Genomic DNA, 18,502 nt, shown 5'->3' with positions numbered 1-18,502 from the left:
GGGAAAAGGAGCCTGAAATTCACTGAGCTCTGTTCAGTCCTTGCAGAGATTTCACCTCCTCCATCCAGGAATGGCCTCCCCTGGATCACAGGCTGGACAGTTCTGGGGGAATGGAGGGCAAAGCCTGGATGGCCACAGAGGCTTTGGCCTTGCAGGAAGGTTTGAAGGGATTTTTGGTTTGGTATTTTGGCTTTGAGAGAGATTATTTGGGGGTTTGGGGTTCTTCTGGGGTTTTGGTTTTTTTGAGGGAGGGCTGGGGGCTTTTTTTTGGAGGGATGGAGTTGGGGTTATTAAGTTTTGTAACTTAGCCTTGCTCTCCTGCTCCCAGCATCCCAGCCCCTGAGCCCAGAGAGGGATCAGAGCCTCCCTCTGTAGGTGCAGAGCTGGTGATGGGAAATCTCCTGTTCCTAAAGGGGCAGGAAAACTTCCCAGAAGGGCTCCAGCCAGTGCCAGTTAAAACAAGGATTTTTCACAACTGCAGTTGCGGCCCCGAGCTTGCTGCAGGTGCTCCCTGCCAGGCAGGGTCTCCCCACAGCCTTCCCTGGCTCTTCATCCACCAGCACTCCCAGGTCCTCCTCGACAGTCCCAGAAACCTGCACGTTCCCATTTTAACCCATTTTCCCCCCAAAGGTAAAATAATTCCTTCTTCTCTGTAACAGAGATGGGAAAGTCCCCTGTAAGGAATGAGGTGAAGTCTGGTGCACCCAGCAGTGGAAATAAAACCCGGGAGTTTTCTAGGAAGAGGAGTTGGAAGTTTCAGGGTTTTATTATCAAAGTTTTGTAAAACATTTTCCGAAACTGTACATCGACATGGCACAGACTGTCGGCTACTTTTGTCTCTTTACCTGCACAAAAGTAAAAGCTCTGGAGCTGCTGGAACTAAGGAACAGCTTTGGGTAACTACTCTGCAAATACCATGGGATCACCGAGTGCGGGAGGGAGGGAACGGCCGGGACAGGAACACAAATTTATCCGTTTGTACAACTTGAGATCAAGTAAAAAGTACATTATCAATGGACTCGCTTTAAAAACAGACCAAGGTCATTTTAAAATGCACTCCCTGCTGCAGCGGGTGAGCTCCTGAGCCCCCAGCCCTGGCTGAGGCTGCTCCCCCAACCCTCCCTCACTGGGCACGGCCGGGCTTCCCCTTCCCGAGGTCAGACCATCCCAGTTCGCCCTGGCTGGAGCTGAACGGACACAGTGGAGAGAGAGCCCTCAGGAAGGTCAGGGCACAGAACCCTGGGCACAGCCAACCAAAACCCACCGGGAACCCAAACCCAACCGAGCCCAGCGCGTGGCTTGAAACCAGAACTAAAGCCAAGGGCACGAAGAGCTGGTGCGATCCAAGGCCGACTCCGGAGCGGCCGGGAGGCCCCCGGAGGCTGCAGGACAGGAGGGGCTGTGCCACAGTCCCAGGGCATTCCCACAGGACAGGGGGGCCGTGCCACACTCCCCACACTCCCGGGACATTGCCACACTGCTGGGGCCTGCTGCTCAGCCCGGGACGCTCTGGAGGGAGGGAAGCAGGGAGGGAGGGAGGGAGGGAGGAGGGGTGGCCCAGCCCCTGCTGCGGGAGGGACGTGCGGCCTGGCCCGGCCCCAGCTGGGCCCCCGGAGCAGGGGATCCCTGTCTCAAGCTTTGGGTGTGAGTTAGTATCGGGATGGACAGACCATGGAGAGCTCGGAGCTGGATACATCTAGGTTGAGGATTAACAAGTACAGCATCATAAAGGATCACACTGGAGGGGCTGTGGGCGGCTCAGTCGCTCATGTCCATGTCCTCCTCGTGGTGGTCGTCCCCGTTCACCTTGGACTCCCTGCCCGGGTCCCCACTGCCCTTCTCGGCTCCGGGCTCCTTCCCTTTGGGGGAGGGAGCATCCGCCACCTTCTTCTCCTCCTTCTTCTCCTTCTCGCTGTCGTAGCCCTGTTCCTCCTCGTCGTAGTCCCTTGTGACCTGCTTTGCCAGGGAAAGGGACACGTTAGCACTTCCCTGGGGGCCGGGGCGGGGGGGTGTGGGGCAGGGCTGGGAGCAGCTCCAGGAACATACTTTCACATCCTTGTCGCTCTCGGATTTGCGGTCGCGATCCTTCTCCTTGTCTTTGCTCTTCTTTTTCTTGCTCGTTGACCGCTCCCTCTCGTCCCTGCTCCTCTCCTTGTCTTTATCCTTCTTCTTTTCCTTTTTATGCCTATGAGGATCAGCAGGAAGAGGATGAGCCCCATCCCCATCACCCCCTTCCATGGCTGGAACTGTGTCCAGAGCGTTACCCGCGGCAAACCCAAAGGAAAATGGCAGAGGGCAAGTAGGGAACAGGCTCTGCTTCCAGGAAATAGCCAAAATCCCAACTTCTCAGCCCTGGCTCAAGGACAGCACCACAAAGCCAAGGCCGAGCAATGCTGTGGCAAACAGAACCATGGAATCTCCTGAGCTGAAGGGCCCCACCGGGATCACGGAGTCCAAATCCTGGACACCAAGAACAGCGATGCTCCCGTGTTTTACAGAGGAGCACCTTGAGCTCCCCATCCTAGGGCAGGGTCACAGAACATCCAGGGCACCCAAAATCAGCTGATTCCACCTGTGCAGAGCCAAAGGGGCTGGGAATTGTGGCACATCTACACCCCTGGAACCCCTGACCCTCGGAGCTCCCAAATCCAACCCCCCTTTTACCCTCTGCAAGAGCAGCAAAGATTCCCCCCACACAGAATCCCCGGGAGCCTCCCCAGAGGTCACAATTTGGGAATTTCCCACCCCGACACCATTCTTCCCAGCCAAGTGTTTCCCTGACCTTCTGGGCGACGGGGACCGGGACATTTTCCGTTTGGGAGACCTGGGCTTTTTCGGGGACCGTGTCCCGCTCCGGCTCCGCCGGCGCCGCCGTTCTCTGCAGGGAGACACAGGAGCTTTGGAAATCTCTGCTTGTTTTTTTTAAAGCCGCAAATGCATCCCTAACTCCAACCCTAGCCCTGCTCACAGGGTACTAAAGAGTTGTTAAAACTGCAAGCTGAATTTGGAAGTTTTTTTAGAAGAATGAAACGCTTATGCCTGGATTTATTCCCTAAATCAGGAAGAACTCGGTAGTGACCCAGGGGCATCAAACTCTGACACACAGCCAGGAAAACTGTTCTAAGCCCAAAGAATTCACAGAATCACAGAATAATGAGGTTGGAAGAGACCTCTAAGATCATCGAGTCCAACCTATGCCCTAATTTACCTCAAACCCTGCAGGAAAATGCAAGTATCTTACAGACACAGGTGGTGGAGGTGCTGTCGTGCCAGCACCACACACATCCTCACTGGAATCATGATCCAATGGGATCCAGGCACCGTTTGGTTTGGAAGGGACCTCAGAGCCCAGCTCCTTCCATGGGCAGGGACACCTTCCACAGACCAGCTGCTCTACCACAGGAACGCTTTTTTCTATTTAATACTGAAGTGAATCAAAATCCTGCTGGGAACAGAGAGCAAGGAAAAGCCCATTTCTGTACCTGCTTGTGCTTCTGGATCTTCTGGTTGTGCTGTAGCTTTTGGGGGGAGTTTTAGAACGTTTCTTTTCTTTCTCTTCCTTCTTTTTATCCCTTTTAGTAGAAAAGAGATTAAGTTTAAGTCCCTTTCAAACAGCACTTCCCAATCTGCTGTCCAGGGAAAGGGATGCAGGGCTGGGAGGGGCAGGGGTGGCTCCCCAGGCTGAGCCCCCAGGTGCTCCAGCCCCTCCATGTCCTCTCTGAACTGAGGGCCCAGGGCTGGACACAGCCCTGTGGGGACCCAGCACAGGGAACAATCCCACCCCTGCTCAGGACTGCACTCCCTGGAGTCATTACCTGGATTTGGATGTGCTCCGAGACCTCCTCCTCTCTCTGGAATGAGATCTCCTTCTCCTCGGACTTTTGGATCGCCTCCTGCTTCTGGATTTGGAATGGGACCTTCTCCTCGATCTGCTCCTGGAGCGTCTGCCAGGGACACACAGCACGGGGTCACAGGGGACATCCTGGGCTGCTCCCAGCCCAAGCGAAGCCTCCAGGCACGGCTCTGCCTGGCCCGCGCAGGAGCTCTGCACACCGAGATGGCAGCGGAGCTCTGCAGCCCCAAATCCAACCCAAGGCTCTTCCCAGGAATGGTTTTTGCAGGTGTTTCTAAGGAACTGCTCAGTCACCTGTGTCTGGATGAGGAAGGTGTCCTCCTCCTCCTCGAGCGCGACCTCGACCTCGAATGTCTTCGTTTTTCATCTTTTTTGTCTGAAAAAGGAAAACCAGAATAAAAACCAATGTTTTTTTTTTAATATTCAAAAAGATTTTCTACAGGAAAGGGCCCAGAGCTTCACATCATTGATATAAATCAACCTGATCTTGCCCTTTGGCACGAAGGCTCATCTATGATTTTCTTCACAAGAAGACAAAAAGAACCAACAGAGGATGGGAACATGTTTGTGACACAAAATAACAGTTTTATGCAAAACTGGAGAAGTCAAAATCCAGAAAAAATTTAAGTCAGTGAAAAGCTGATGGCTGCAGGGCAATGGAAAATCCTGTGACAATCCCAGAATCTGCCATTTCCTGAGGGGCTGAAGAACCTGTCAAATGATTGTTCTGAATTTCCCACAAAAAAGCCTCAAGCTAAGCAAGAACAGGAGCTCTGTTCTTTCCTAGAAATCATCAGGAGGCTGCAGAACTGAGGAATATTCTGTATTTTCAGTGTTCAGGTTTCTGCCCCTCAGGTTTGGTGGCTCTGACATTTGAGAGAGCTGCTGGAGCTTGTTCCAAAATCAAACCTGCTGAAAGAAGCTCCAAAAAAGAGAATTATTTACAAACCTGCCCAGATTAGGAACGAAGATAAAGGAAAGCATCCCTGAGAAGCATCAGCAGGGTGCCAAGTGGTGAGACCAGGAAATCCACATTCCCTTGGAATTTGAGACAGCAGCAGGACTTCCCTCAGGGAAGCCTGGGTGTTTTACAGCCTACAAATCAGTGAATTTTGGGAAAAGCAGTGATTAATTCCAGCCCATTTCCGCAGGAAATGGAGCATCCACTGCGGGATGATTAAAAACCTAACAAAGGAATTCCCCCCAGAGCACAGGCACGAAGGCAGGGCCCTGCAGACCACGTTTGACCAGGGGCTGTGTCCATGCTGGCTGGACGCTCATTCCAGGCTGACGTTACCTGGCTCTATAGCAGCAGAAATTAAGGACTGTGCTTCTCGGACTCTCTTCATGGCCTCTTCTATTTCTTTACTGGAGGTATCTGATTTCAGACTGGGGGACACCAGACCTGCAGCCACATGGTTCAACCTGGGCAAGACAGAATTCCCAAACTCAGGACTCGGGAACCCAAGGGATGATACAGGTCTGCGTTGTCACACTCGGCCAGGTCACAGGGAATCCTGGAACGCTTTTGGTTTGGAGGGACATCAAGCCCATCTCATCCCACCCCCACGGCAGGGAACCTTCCCTAGCCCAGGGTGCTCCAAGGCCCTTCCAAGCTGGCATCAGCTCCAGCAGGACAGGGACGGGCACTGAATCCCCGCGGAATCCCCATGGATATTCCCGTGGAATCCCCCGGCAGCGCAGTCCAAGTTTGGGAACGCTGGTGCTTACTTTGGATCCACTGTGCTCATCAGTTTCAGGAGCTGATCTGCTGCAAGAGACTGAGGGAAAAACAAAGTTAGAACCAGGCTGGGAGATGTGAGAGCTCCAGAGAACCTTCCCTGGAATGCCCCCTGGAAGATTTCCCAGCTGGAAGATGAGATCAGAACCCCCAGCAAAGAGGAAAGGCCACCCCGGGCTGCTGGGAGGGGTGAACACCCCACTTCATTTTCCACTGCAGCCAAAGCCAGCCCTGGCTTTATCCTTTTATCAGGATAAAACCACAAATGGATAAAACCACAACTGGATAAAAATACCAACAGAGAAAAACACACTGCTGGGGTGAGTTCACCATTATGTACTAGCAACTTTTTGTGCACAAGAGAACAGAGCCCTCTCTAAGCCGTTTGTCCACTGAAGGCCTCAAAGCCAACTTATAAACATTTAAATATTCCATGAAAAAATGTATTTTACAGCTCTTAGGATAATTCAGGTACTATTATGATCAGTCACTTCCTGCACCAATAGGGTATTAATTAAAAATGTTTAATCCTCACTTTTTTAATAATAAACCCCAATTTTCATTTTTGAAATGTTTGTTACAATCTCATGGCTTAATGTACAAAAATCCTTCATCATCTCAAATTTACATTTTTCTAATTTGCCTTTGATTTTTTTTATTTGTTATTTAATTTTCACCATCGTTTGCTTGTTCTTCCACATGGGGATACATTAAAAATTTAAGTGATGGCAGTAGCAATGCATTAAATTATTGCTGTAAAACAGTATTTTGTTCTTACCTCCTAAATATTTTATCTATATAGATATGGCCAATATATTTTTATTGATATATTTTTACTGATATATACTCAATATTCTAGTATTTAGTACTTAAAAGCCTTTTTTGTTCAGCTGTAACAACCTAATGAAGTTTCCTCATATTTTTGACACCTACAAAATTAAAAAGTCAAACTACTTTTCACTTGAAGAACAAGGCAGCTGCCTGGCCTGATAATGACACAGATTTGAAATATTTCATTGCTGTTCCCAAATCATTCCTTGGCCCCTTCCAACATTTAATTTGATACTCAAGCAGGTATTTTTCATTCCAAGCAGAAACCAATCCCTGGAGTTCCCAGGCAGTGGCTGTGAAGTGACACAAACGAAACCCACCCTTGGAGCAGGAAAGAGGGGGCAGTAGAGGATATTCTGGAGTGAGGACGTACCTGGGAGTTCAGGTTTGCTCCAGGAAGCCCAAGAGCAGCAAGGGCAGGGTCGAGAGCAGGAGCTCCTAAAGCAGCTAAAGGGACAGCACCAATCTGTGGCAGAGACAGCAGTTAGGGCACAGGCAGAGACAAAAATCACTCAGGGACATCACTGGGCAGGGCAAATAAAGGTGAAGGAGCAAACATTCCAGCAAATTCAAGGGAGAGTTGAAAATGAAGTTGTTTTTCAGTGCTAAAATGGAAATTCATTCCAAGTTTTGAGGCTATTGCCCCATTTCTAGCTCATTTTAGGGTTGAGATGGCCATGGTTTATGTTGAAAGGCAATTTAACAATACTGCATCCCTGCAAATGTCCCCAATTTGGTTAAAAAGCTGCTGGGAGAGCAGAAGGCTCCCTAGAGCAGCTCATTTTGGGCCGTTTCAATTGAGATGATTTGAGACAGACACCCAAACCCAACACACGCTGCCCAGACGTGCTGAGCTGTGCAGCACAGCCCCCTAAAGCAGAGGGGCTGGGAGCAGCCTGGCCTCCAGAGACACAGCTGCACTTCAGGTGGCTCCACATCCATTTCCAGGATTCATATGCACGGGTTTTTTAGTGAATGAAATCTTCTGGGGTGTATTTGGTTCTCCCAACCCCTTCCCTGGGTTTCAAAGGTTAAATTTAGGCTCTTCCCTCCTGAGCAGCTCCATGGCCAGGGGCTCCTTCAGCTAAGCAGGAGCTGGGGAGGGCTGGGGGAGTGCAGAATGAATGAGGCTTTATTATGATTAATTTGCCTCCTGCACTCTGATTCTGTGCCCTGTTAAGAGCTGAGCTGTGACTCCAGCTTCTCCCACAATGTGCAGTTCTCACTGTTCATCTTCCACATGAATTCCTGTGGGTTCACACAACCAGGCTCCAATTTTCCCCTCAGCTGGAGGATTAATGAAGGGAATCTCACAGCGTGGCAGCTCCTTGGACTCGAGGAATTTAAAAGCTGTGAGACCTCTACTGCTTGTCACATCTGTAAAGTACAGCGGGTGAGAGGGGTGGGAGGCACAAACAGGGCCTTGAGCAACCAGGAAACAGGGAAATGAGGACATTCCATCTAACAACTCGGCACTGTCGTGCCCCGATTCACACCAAGCTGTCCCAATCCACAGGGTCGATTAACCACTCTAGGAATTGGAATCAACACATGGGTCCTGGAAGGAAGAGCAGGAATGAAGTGGCAATGCAGCACAGGACACCCAGGGCTCCCCGGCCTACCTGAGAGAGAGGGTTGGGAGTGGGCAGCAGGCCACCCCCGGGCAGCAGCCCTGCCACGGCATTAGCTGGTGCCAAGAGAGACAAAGCCTTAGTCTCATCAGGAATGACTCCTGCAGGGAAACAGCCTGGCATTAGAGAGCATCCCAGCCCAGAGGCACCAAATACACAAATACACCCAGCAAAGTCTCCCTGATACACCACCTGAGTTTGTTGAAAGTACTTATGTTGGCTAAAATACAAAGCTTGATGGCTATTAATATTTAGCATTAACTTTTTTTGTCAGAATGCAACTTCAATGGGTGACAATTTGACTGTTCCTTTTTCTCTACAAAAGGTTAAGTTTCTAGAGCAAAAAAATAGCACAATACACACTACTTTGTTGTTAACACTGCCAAGGTTTCATCACCTGTACTCGATTTTTAAGTCATGAACCAAACGTAAGCAAGCACAGTCGGTTCTCCAGGGGTGAGAGTGCTCTCAACTTTCAAAAGCTGTTTTATGAACAACGACTCGTGTCGGCTGCTTCACTACAAAGCACACAGAAAAATCAAGATACACAAGACAAAAAAAGTTGGATTTAGGGGTTAATAATATGGTACAGTTCACTATGTTTTCTTTTACACCTACCATACAAATTTTGGCAAACTTAAAGAGAAGGGATGGGTGTTTTGGGTAGGGCTTTTGCTGACGTGTCGCATGGAACGCGGTCCCTGCGGCTCTCCGGGAATGCTGGGGGTGTGTCTGTGGCTGGGATACACACAGGGATGCTGGCACATTCCTTACCTGTGCAGTAAAATGCTTTTGTTCCAATATGTGCCAGCTCAGAGCACCAACAGTGCTGCTGCCACCTGCCGTGGCAGGGGACTCGCGGCCCGAAGCCGGGCAGCCAGCTGAGCCCAGGGGTTACTGCGCTGCCTGCTCTGCACACAGAGTGCTCAGGGCCCTACAGCAAACACTTGTGGAGGGAGTTTTACTCTATCCAACAGCAAAAGCCCTATACAGATGGATTAATTTGTTAATGTGCCCAAGCCCCCAAAATGAGAGTTCAATAAAACAGTTTTACTATATAGTTGCAAATACCAGTAGTGTTTCTGTAAAATACATATTAAGAAACTGCATCTCATCATAAAACATACAATATGTACAGGGCACTTAAGAGAAACTGGATAAGCTGCAGAAGAAAACTGTTGGGTGGTATTTTCAGCAGGGCCTGGTATATAGTTCAGGCTGAACCAGGGAAAAGAACTGTAAAACACAACAACAAAAAAGAAAAACCACTGTTAAATAAAGGTAATGGTTCCTCCCACCTATACTGAGAAGTGCCGATAATCTACACAAACGTACAATACACAGCACTGATATCTGGCTCGTGGCACTGAGCTGGCAGCACTTTAGATACCCAAAGTTATGGAGGGACAGGGAAAAAGGTCATGGAGGCAAAGGGCAGGAATGCATAAATATATCAACATACCTACAGAGAGATTATGGGGTCATTTGGCATGCAAAATTATGTCTCAAGAGGATATTTATCAATTACAGCTAAACATTTCAAATTAGTGCAACTACAACATTTCTGGCATCTAAATACAAATCCTCAGACTTAGCTCGAGACACCTCACAGAAGATCTGCATCCATTAAAAAAAATTCATGCATCTGATCCTCTAATTGTTTCTTTTAAAAGTATTTAAATAAACTACAATTTAAAAAAAGCAATGAGGCCCCTCACCAGTTAATTTTCATGCTTCAAGAGCTTTTTTTACTGCTGCTTTGTTAGAACCATGAAATACTGCATGAATGTGTAGAAATGAAAGAAAAAGAAACAGACAAAAGAAACAAACATTAACCAAAGAACCTAATCACCCCCCCCAGCCATCTTTAACCTTAAGAGTTCCTTCCAAATCCAGGAATTAGCCCAGAGAAAATGACAAATACTAAACCTTACCGTAGCCTTTGTGTATAGCTCTATAACACAAAGCAACAGCCAACACCAAAGTGTCTGTGTGAGCTAAAACTTGGGACGGGGGGGAATTATTGCACTAAACAGACAATAAACATTTGCTTTAGTGACAGGCAATAATCACACAGGTTCATTAGACAGCAGAAATCAGCGAGGAGGGCCCCGCTCAGCACAGGCCTGGCTTTAGGCACGGCAGCAGCGGCACTGTGGGCTGGGGACACGCTGCTCCTGGCTCACGTGGGACCCTGGCAGGCTGAATTTTGGGGGGTAACTGCACTCCAGCACAGGGACAAGGATGGGATCATCAACCCAGGGGCAGTGCTTTGTTGGCCGAACATCTCCCTTGTGATGCGCCAAGGCCGTTAAAAGCTGAACTGTCAGACAACACAAGGTACAGCCCAGCAGTGGCTCCTGAACAGGCCCGGGAAAATGTTCTACTTTAATGATTGTGTTTTCTGAAGCCCGGCTGCCGGGCAGGTTTCTCTGTGTGCCAGGTTTATCCTCAGAGGACAAAGCGGGACTGACAAGAGAAAAGTGGGTTTATCCTTGGAGGAAGAGTTAACCACTGGCACTGTTCCCATGGGCCTTGGAGAATACTCCAGCACAACGTCACTGGACTGGGGCTGTGTTCAGCACCCGCACAGGGCCAAGAAGCCTCTCAGCTCTGCTGTTCTCGGGCAGGGGCAGCGGGAGCAGTAACTCCATGGCAGAAGGGGCTCTGTGCCCTCAGCAAGCAGCAGGGCTCATCAGAGGCCACGCTGCACATTCCTACACTCCTGGAATTAGGCTGGACATCTTTTAAGTTCACGTTTCGTATCTTTTAAGCTTAAGGAACACAAAGGTAAGATAAGACAGCTCCCCAGGCCTCAAGAGACAGCTCCAGCATGACAGATTACAGGTGTGACCCCAGGCCATGTACCCAACTTAGCACTGTAGTACGAGTTAATCTGCAAGATTTCATTCAATTCAACCTTTCCCAGAAGTAAATCAAGAAATGCACAAGTACAATGGAAATCAGTTACTTCTAAAGCAAGTCTAGAAGAGTTTAATAAGACTTCTGTAAGAAGAGGTGTCTTCTCAGCACTTTGCTTTTAAGGTAAGTTCCAAAAACCCTGCTCATTGCCTTTCAAATTACTGTAACACCCTAAAATGTAAAAATAAAAAGAAGAAGAGAAAATGTAGTTAACAAGTGGTTACACCAGGAAAACACTTGGGGACTTGAGTGCTTGCTGGCCTTTAGTTAATGGCTAGAATCCCCTGTAGCTGCAGAGGACCCACTGTTTTTCAGTCATCTGGAAGGGCTTTGCATTTGCCTTCTCCACTACAAAAATCACACACACAAATAACAGAGAGAAGAGTTTATTATTTAGTGAAATTCTATTAAATATATCAAGGATGAACAAGAAAACTTGGAATTAAAAACTAGGACCAGTGCCCATGTGGCACCTCTTGGAAGTTGTCACTTTTGAATTAAACAGTAATTATTCAAACCCTTGGTATACTGGACTCCACAAAGAGAGTGAGGGCCTTTTTTGGGGATGTTCCCAAATCAATGCAGTGGCAGCATAGCCCAAAGGTTGTTAATTCCTCTCCCATGCACTCTCAGGGAGGGAGAAACCCTCTCATGAAGAGAGTGGAAGTGGCAAACAATTATTAATGTAAGATACAATTATTAATGTAAGATTTCCTTAAAATACGGACCTGTTTGCATTGCAATCTGTTTGGGAAAACGTCTCATTGAGACTGACACGGAGCAAAATCGGCACAGAATTCTGCCTAAAATGTTCTTATTCTACACTCGGAGGCACACAAAACTTTCCACTTCGATTTGGTGTCACTATGGAAACACAGTGACCAAAGGCAGGGGCCAAAGGCAATATACCAAGGGTTCAGAATGGCAATCTCTGACGTGTCTGACACAGGACTACTGTTAAATGCCGAGCACTAGACAGGAACCAACCACCACCCAAGGGTGGCCCCGTAGAACACCAAACAAGTTACAAACCTTCAGCATAGGGAACCACTATGAGGGCTCTGTCAACGAACACAGTGTTTGTCAGGTGCTGGGCCACCACGGCCGAGTCGGGGTCGTGGAACTTTACAAAGCACACGCGCGACGACACCGGCAAGGGGGAGTCACTGCAAGAGACAGAGGCAGCACTCAGGGACAGCAATGCAATGCAACCAACCCCAACCACTGCAGCTCCATACCCCACTGCAGCTGCAGGTCGGAACCCAGGACACCCCTCTGGGCGCCCTGGATGGCCCGAGCCCCAGGCAGGGGGCTCTGAGACCCTGGCAGCAGCCAAAGACACACGTGGGGTTTGGATCTCAGCCCATGGAGCAAATCACCAACTCTGTATGGAGAATTACAAGTCACACACAAGTTTAGATAGTATAATAGAGATAATCATGAAGTGAAATGAAGGGTTTTTGAGTGCTGTACAGGGGGGTTTAAGCCTTGTATGCAGGGGTCCAAGTTTTGTCCATGGGGGTCAGGGGTTCTAAGACGGAGGGATTTGGGTGTGCCCTGTCCTCCTCCTTTCTCCTTCCTAGCCTCCATGTCTTTGGTGATGTTGGCACTCACAGATTGGTTTAGAGTAGAAAGTCACCATTCAATATAGATAGTAGGCATTGGGGAAAAGGTATAAACATGTAACACGTAATGTGTGATATAAAAGATGGCACCAGCCCCCTGGGAGGGCAGTGTGCCTTTGTCTGACCTGCTGAACGGGCCACAGCAGTTCAGGAGAAGAATCTTTTAGATAACCAACAATAAACAACCGTGGGAGTGGACAACAGAAGACTCCTGAGTCTTTCTTTGAAGGCACGGGGTGGAGGAGGGACTTTTCCATCTTTTGGGGTCACCCCAATCCGGGGCACGAGACCCCACAGCTGCACGGGAGCCCTGCCATGGCTTGGAGCTGCACGTGTGTGGTTTTTAGCACAGCTAGGATAAGGGTGAGAGATGGAGAAATCCTGATTTTATGCTTCAGTTTATTATATTATGGTATATATTATATTAAAAATATTATACTAAAACTATATTAAAAACAGAGAGGAAGATGTATCAAAGAGTAAGACAAGAATAGAAAGAAATCTATAATAAAAGTTTGTGTTTTCCAGAGAATTTAACTCAGTTGCTTCCTAGATGGGTTATTAAATAGAAATATTTAACACTGACCAATCAAGGGAGCACTTGTTATATTCCACACTAGTCAATGATATTTGTTTACATCTTGAAGCTGAAGCTTTCAGCTTCCCAAGAGAAAAAATCCTAACAAAAAGATTTTCATAAAACATCATAACTATACACGGGAGCTCTGTTGTGCACAATAAATCCACGAGCGGCTACCCAAATGCAAATTCCACCCTGGCTGGGAGGAAAACTTGGCTGAAAAAAGAGGAAAAGTGACCAATTTGTGTCTCAGTTAAACCCTGAGGTTTCACACGCGCTGCTTTAGGCCCCAGCTGACTGAGTAAGGAAAACTGTGAAGGAGGGTGATGATTAAAGGATCCCTGTGACTCAGGACAAGGGCGTGTAGGGGCAGGGTGTGGGGTGAGGGTTTTGACCTGACAGAGGGCAGGGAGGGATGGGAGATCGGGAAGGAATTCCTGGCTGGGAGAGTGCTGAGGCCCTGGAATAGAATTCCCAGAGCAGCTGGGGCTGCCCCTGGATCCCTGCAGTGCCCAAGGCCAGGCTGGAGCAGCCTGGGACAGTGGGAGGTGGCCCTGCCACAGTAGGGGCAGCACTGGGTGGCTCTAAGGTGGCTCCCAACCCAAACCAGTCTGGGATTCTGTTTCAGCCATCAACCCAATTCCATCCCAGCTTCCAGACTGAACTTCACCATGCTCCCCCATCCTGAGGAACGCCCAGTGCTGAGCTCCTCCTGCCTTCAGCAGGGAAGAACAAACACAAGGAAATGCAAGGAGCTCAGGCAGGAGTGAAAAGCTGAGCACAGTCAAGCAGAGCTCTCTCCAAGCCAGGGCCAGGCCTGTGCCTGCTCCAGCTCAGAACAAGTGTCTGTCAACAACCTACAAACCCAAAACGGAGAAGTTTTGAGCCACTTCGAAGAAAAAACAACCCAGAAATATCTACTTCCTATAACAGGAAAGAATGGTAGAACTACAGCTGTAACTTCCCTAAAAGCAAACCAAACTGAAAAAGCAGGTGCAGCCAACCCAGGCAAGGTCCAGGATGGGCTTTAAGAGCCCCCTGTCCTGAAAGCGGGGCAGATTTTGCTGAAATTGCATGTACAAAGTGAAAGACAGGCAGGAAAATTCTTCTGCAGACAGAACTGTGGGACAGAGGAGTTGAAAGCTGCCTCCAGAAGGCCCAGGCAGGGAGTGGAAGCAGCCCCAAACCCTAAACCCCTTGTTCCTACGCCAGGCCAGAGGTCCAGATCAGCCTGGGGAGCTCTGAAAACATCACTGATCTGACAAAAAGCTGCTCTGCCTACCTGGATTCCCAGCCCGACTCCAAAACATCCGACTTCAAAGCATGCCAGCTGCAGAGCAGCTTGATCTGGGCTGCTGAGGCTGATCAAGCCTTTCAGCACTGGGGGCTGTCAGGATTCAGGAACAGCTCCGACACGAGCAGGCAGATCCAGGGTCTATTTTGGGCACTGCAAATGCCAAAAGCTCCCTCACCTTCAGCCCCACCGGGCCCAACAGACACAACTGCCCCCGGAGTCTGTCAGAGCACACTTCAATAACCTCACGTTTCACCTGGGGTGGAAAACTAAACTGGAGCCAGCACACTGCAGCCTCTGAAACATTAAAATTAGAAACAGCCACTTGCTCCCACAGCTTGCAGACTGAATAAATTGGGAAATAACTGCAGTGATAAATGAGGGAAAAAAATTGAACCTGTTGGCTCTTTTGTGCCCAGGAATCCACAGCAGCTTGCCAAAATGGTGCCTTTTTTAGCCCATAAGTAATAATTAATAATAAGAAATAACAAGAAATAATAATAACATAAATCAAAAGAAGCGTTAGTAGAAGGTGTTCAACAAAATCACAGTAAAATTGTAATGGAAAGTAAATCAAGGGTTGAATGCAGAGCTGAGGGAGTTCCTAATCTAAATTGTATAAAAATTACACAGTTCTTTACAGAAATGCAGCCCCGTGTTTTGAGGCATTTTTAAAATGCCAGTGATAACAAAGGAATGTGAACCAGAGCAGATCCTACTGACTCTTCAGCAGACCCTGTTTACAGCCAGGAGTGCCACTGGGAATGCTTTGGGGTAGCTGAGCTTTCTCCCAAAATAATGAACCTAAAATAACAACTGAAAATGTGTTAGGCAACGCTTCTGCAGCCTGACATTTAATTTACATCTGTGTATTGCACTTTTAAAAATGGTATTTCCACTCGCTCTCAAATCCAAGCTGGGTGAAATTCAGCAAGAACTGGATGTTCTCAACAGCTCCCAAAAAAAGCCACCATCCACCATTATTCTAATTCACCCAAGGCTGAAGCATTCAGGAATTGTCTCTCAGCCCCTGGAATGCTGGGACACACAAGGATTTCCTGGGGCTGCAACACAGGAAGCTCAGAAATCCACTCCCTGCACTTTGCAGCCTGGATGGAGTTTTATGGATTATAATAAAGATGAGAACCAGGCAATGGAGTCGGGGAAAAGCAGGAGGAGGAGGGGGAGGACAACTGGAACAAGTGCCAAAGCTGGGTGCGCATTAAGGATGCAGCCGAGGTGCACAATAAATGGGAAACGGGGGATTAAATAACCTGGGGAAAGGAGGTGGATGAGGGGAGAGGAGGAAAAACAGGAACGGAGAGAGGCTCAGGAAGTTACACAGGATCTGGAAGAGCAGGAGAATAAGGAAGCTCCACAGCAGAGTCAGAGCACACCGATCAAACAAAGAGGTGGAGCAAAGGAAATGGGATTGGCTCCTCAAACACCACGGGCAAGGGAGAACCCCAGCAGCTTCCAGAAAGGAATCCAGATTATGGGGAGAACCCACGGATTATGATTTACATCCCATACCCCTCCAAAAATGGATGGGCACCATGGGAAGGCAGAGCTCAGGAGCTGCAATCTGAGGGAGAAGGAGCAGAAAAGGAACGTGGCACTATTAGAAAACGCCCCTCTCTTCGGGGTGAAGCAGATGGGGGCCCTGAAGCGACCCAGAGCAGATTCCATCAGCCCGGGGAAAACCCCCTGGGGGAGAGCTCCTCACACAAGGGAAAGGACACCGAGGCGCCGCAGCAATCTCTGAACAGGTTAGTTAATGTGTATCTAGAGCTACAAAGTTTCAGAGACACCAATCACCTCCAAGAACCGCCCTGAAAAATGAGACAAAGCACTCAAAGCCAGAGCAGGCCAGGGAAGGACTGCACCTGTCACAGGGGAGCTCCTGCCCTGCCAGGCATCCCAACTGGGAACGAGGACACTCCCTCTGGAACTGGCTTTGGTTTCTGTTAGCAGGGATGGAGCCTCAGTGAGGATAAACAAGTGTTCTGCCATAGTTTTTCCCCCTAAAATAAAAAACCCAAGTAATTTTGGGGATTACAAACCATCGGTCGTTTGATTAATTTTCAACGTGGCAGAATGAAAAGCTTTAATTTATATGATGAATATGCAAAATCAACAACATATAACGACACCGGGCTCTGTAAATCAATGAAACTGAAACCATCAGCACTGCCACCACCCAGGTTTTACATTGCATCAGAAAGGATTCTGAAAGCACTATTTATGTTCATTAGAACTTAACTGCAAGCGAAGACATAAAAACTGTCTTTTTTCTTTTTTTTTATTTGTTGCTATTTGTAAATTGCTGGGGTACCTGAAACTTTCTCTTCGGTTATGTACGCACTTGAAGTGTGCATTATTTGTTTTAACTTGCACAGAATTCCTTGCAAGACGTGCAACTGACGAACGTGTATTTGCCAGTCAGCGGTTTCCTTTCCGCTCAGCACGGATTTGCAAGGAACAGATATATCAGAAGTGTGTTTTTTGTAGATGGGGGGGGCAAACTGCTCTTCAAGCAAAAAACTCTTCGTAACGAACGCATTTATCCCCATCTAGAAGTTTTGGAGCTGTGGGGGTGACGCAGACTGAGCAGAGGCTCAGCCGCGGACAAACGGCTCCGGGGGACAAGCGCGCATTTCCCGGAGCCGCACGTGTCGCTCCCCGCCCCGCGCCGATCCCCGCAGTCCCGTGACCGAGCGCGGCCGCGCAGGGCACACCGACCCCGCGGCCGCGCAGCCTCAGCCGCCGCCGCCGGGCGGGCGCGGGGGCCGGGCGGGATCCCCGGCGGCGGGGGCGGCCCGGGCCGGGAGCGGCCGGGAGGCGGCGCCGGGCCGCGGGCAGGAGGGAGGGCCGGAGGGGGAGGCGGCGAGGCCGCACTCACTCGGGGGGGAAGAGGCGCAGCTCCTCGATCTTGCCCAGGAAGCCGAAGAGGGTCCGCATCTGCTCCGAGCTGGCGCTGGGCGAGACGTTGGTGACCTGGATCACGTCGGTGCCGCTGCTGGAGGCCATCGCGCCGCCGCCCGCTCCGCCGGTGCTGCAGCAGACACAGCGGAGGCGGGGAGCGGGTTAGGGTCGGAGGCGCGGGCGGGGCGCTGCGGGTGGCCGCTGCCCGGCCCGGTTCGGCGCTGCCCGGCCCGGTTCGCTCCCCCCCGGCCCGGCTCGGCGCTGCCCGGCCCCGCGCGCGCCGCCTCACCAGCCTGCCCGGGCCGCAGTATCCCACGGTGCACCGCGCCGCGCCTGCGCGCCAGCCGCCCCGGCGCATGCGCCCAAGCCGCCGGACGCGCGCGCGCGCGGCGGCGGGGGGAGGGGGGGGGAAGAGGGAGGCCCGCGCGCGTGGGGCGGCGCGTGCGCGGAGGGGGCGCGCTCAGCCCCCCCCCACCCCATCCCCTCACGGGCCCGCGCGCGGGAAAGCTGAGGGGGCTCTGAGGGGCCGCTCTTGCCTCCTCGTCCCTCAGCGTTTCACAGGGCAAAACTCCCACAAAATACGCTGTCTCAGTGGTGCCTTAGGATTCTGGGTTATTCAGTTTTTCTGTATTTGTGATCCTGCAGTTCGTTAGGGTAGAACTCTAAACTCCGTGTACAATGCTAGGTCTCATTTTGGTGAGACACAACAATTCCTCTCTCGAGGCCTGGGAATCAAGGACTCCTCTCTGCCTCAGGGCCCAGAAATGTAAATAAAGTGAGTTGGGGGGAGCAAACTTGGGGTAGATTACTTCATTACCTGAAGCTGTAATTGGAACATTAAGCCCCAATATGCAAATGGACCAAACTTAAAAAGTGTGAAAATTCATTACCCTTCATCCATTTTTGGGTGTAGTCCCTGGGGGGCTTCGTCTGCCCAAAATGTACCAGAAGGCCTTTCAATAAATACACATGCTTTTTACTCCCTTACGTCTGTCTCTGTTTTCAGGTAGCCCCGGAAAAGGCATCACAAGCAGTACAGCGTTGGGGTAGGAGCTTCTCATCAGAGAGGGAAAAAAAAGTATTTGTGGCTTACATAGTAC

The 18,502-nt window shown here is 49.8% G+C and overlaps 1 protein-coding gene across 4 annotated transcripts; it reads right to left on the bottom strand.

The window, feature by feature from the left end:
* Nucleotides 1–747: 747 nt before the first annotated feature.
* Nucleotides 748–17,897, bottom strand: SRSF11 (serine and arginine rich splicing factor 11). 4 transcript variants are annotated; one of them, XM_038144274.1, is made up of 13 exons: nt 17,692–17,897; nt 17,380–17,532; nt 12,011–12,144; nt 8,048–8,157; nt 6,799–6,891; nt 5,585–5,634; nt 5,151–5,278; nt 4,148–4,229; nt 3,816–3,944; nt 3,483–3,572; nt 2,783–2,878; nt 2,047–2,185; nt 748–1,956 (listed from the first exon to the last, which is right to left on the bottom strand). In XM_038144274.1, exons 1-13 carry the CDS (start codon nt 17,880–17,882, stop codon nt 1,759–1,761), a joined length of 1,593 nt encoding a protein of 530 aa, XP_038000202.1. In that variant the 5' UTR covers nt 17,883–17,897; the 3' UTR covers nt 748–1,758. The 4 variants fall into 4 exon arrangements, with proteins under 4 accessions (XP_038000202.1, XP_038000203.1, XP_038000204.1 ...); XM_038144275.1 differs by having other exon boundaries at nt 748–1,953; XM_038144276.1 differs by lacking the exons at nt 17,380–17,532; nt 17,692–17,897 and having other exon boundaries at nt 8,048–11,149.
* Nucleotides 17,898–18,502: the final 605 nt, after the last annotated feature.

Source organism: Motacilla alba, chromosome 8 (assembly GCF_015832195.1).
Source record: "Motacilla alba alba isolate MOTALB_02 chromosome 8, Motacilla_alba_V1.0_pri, whole genome shotgun sequence".
Classification (NCBI taxonomy): Eukaryota; Metazoa; Chordata; class Aves; order Passeriformes; family Motacillidae; genus Motacilla; species Motacilla alba.
Note: the sequence above shows the minus strand (reverse complement) of the source record. Positions and strands in the feature narration are given on the sequence as shown.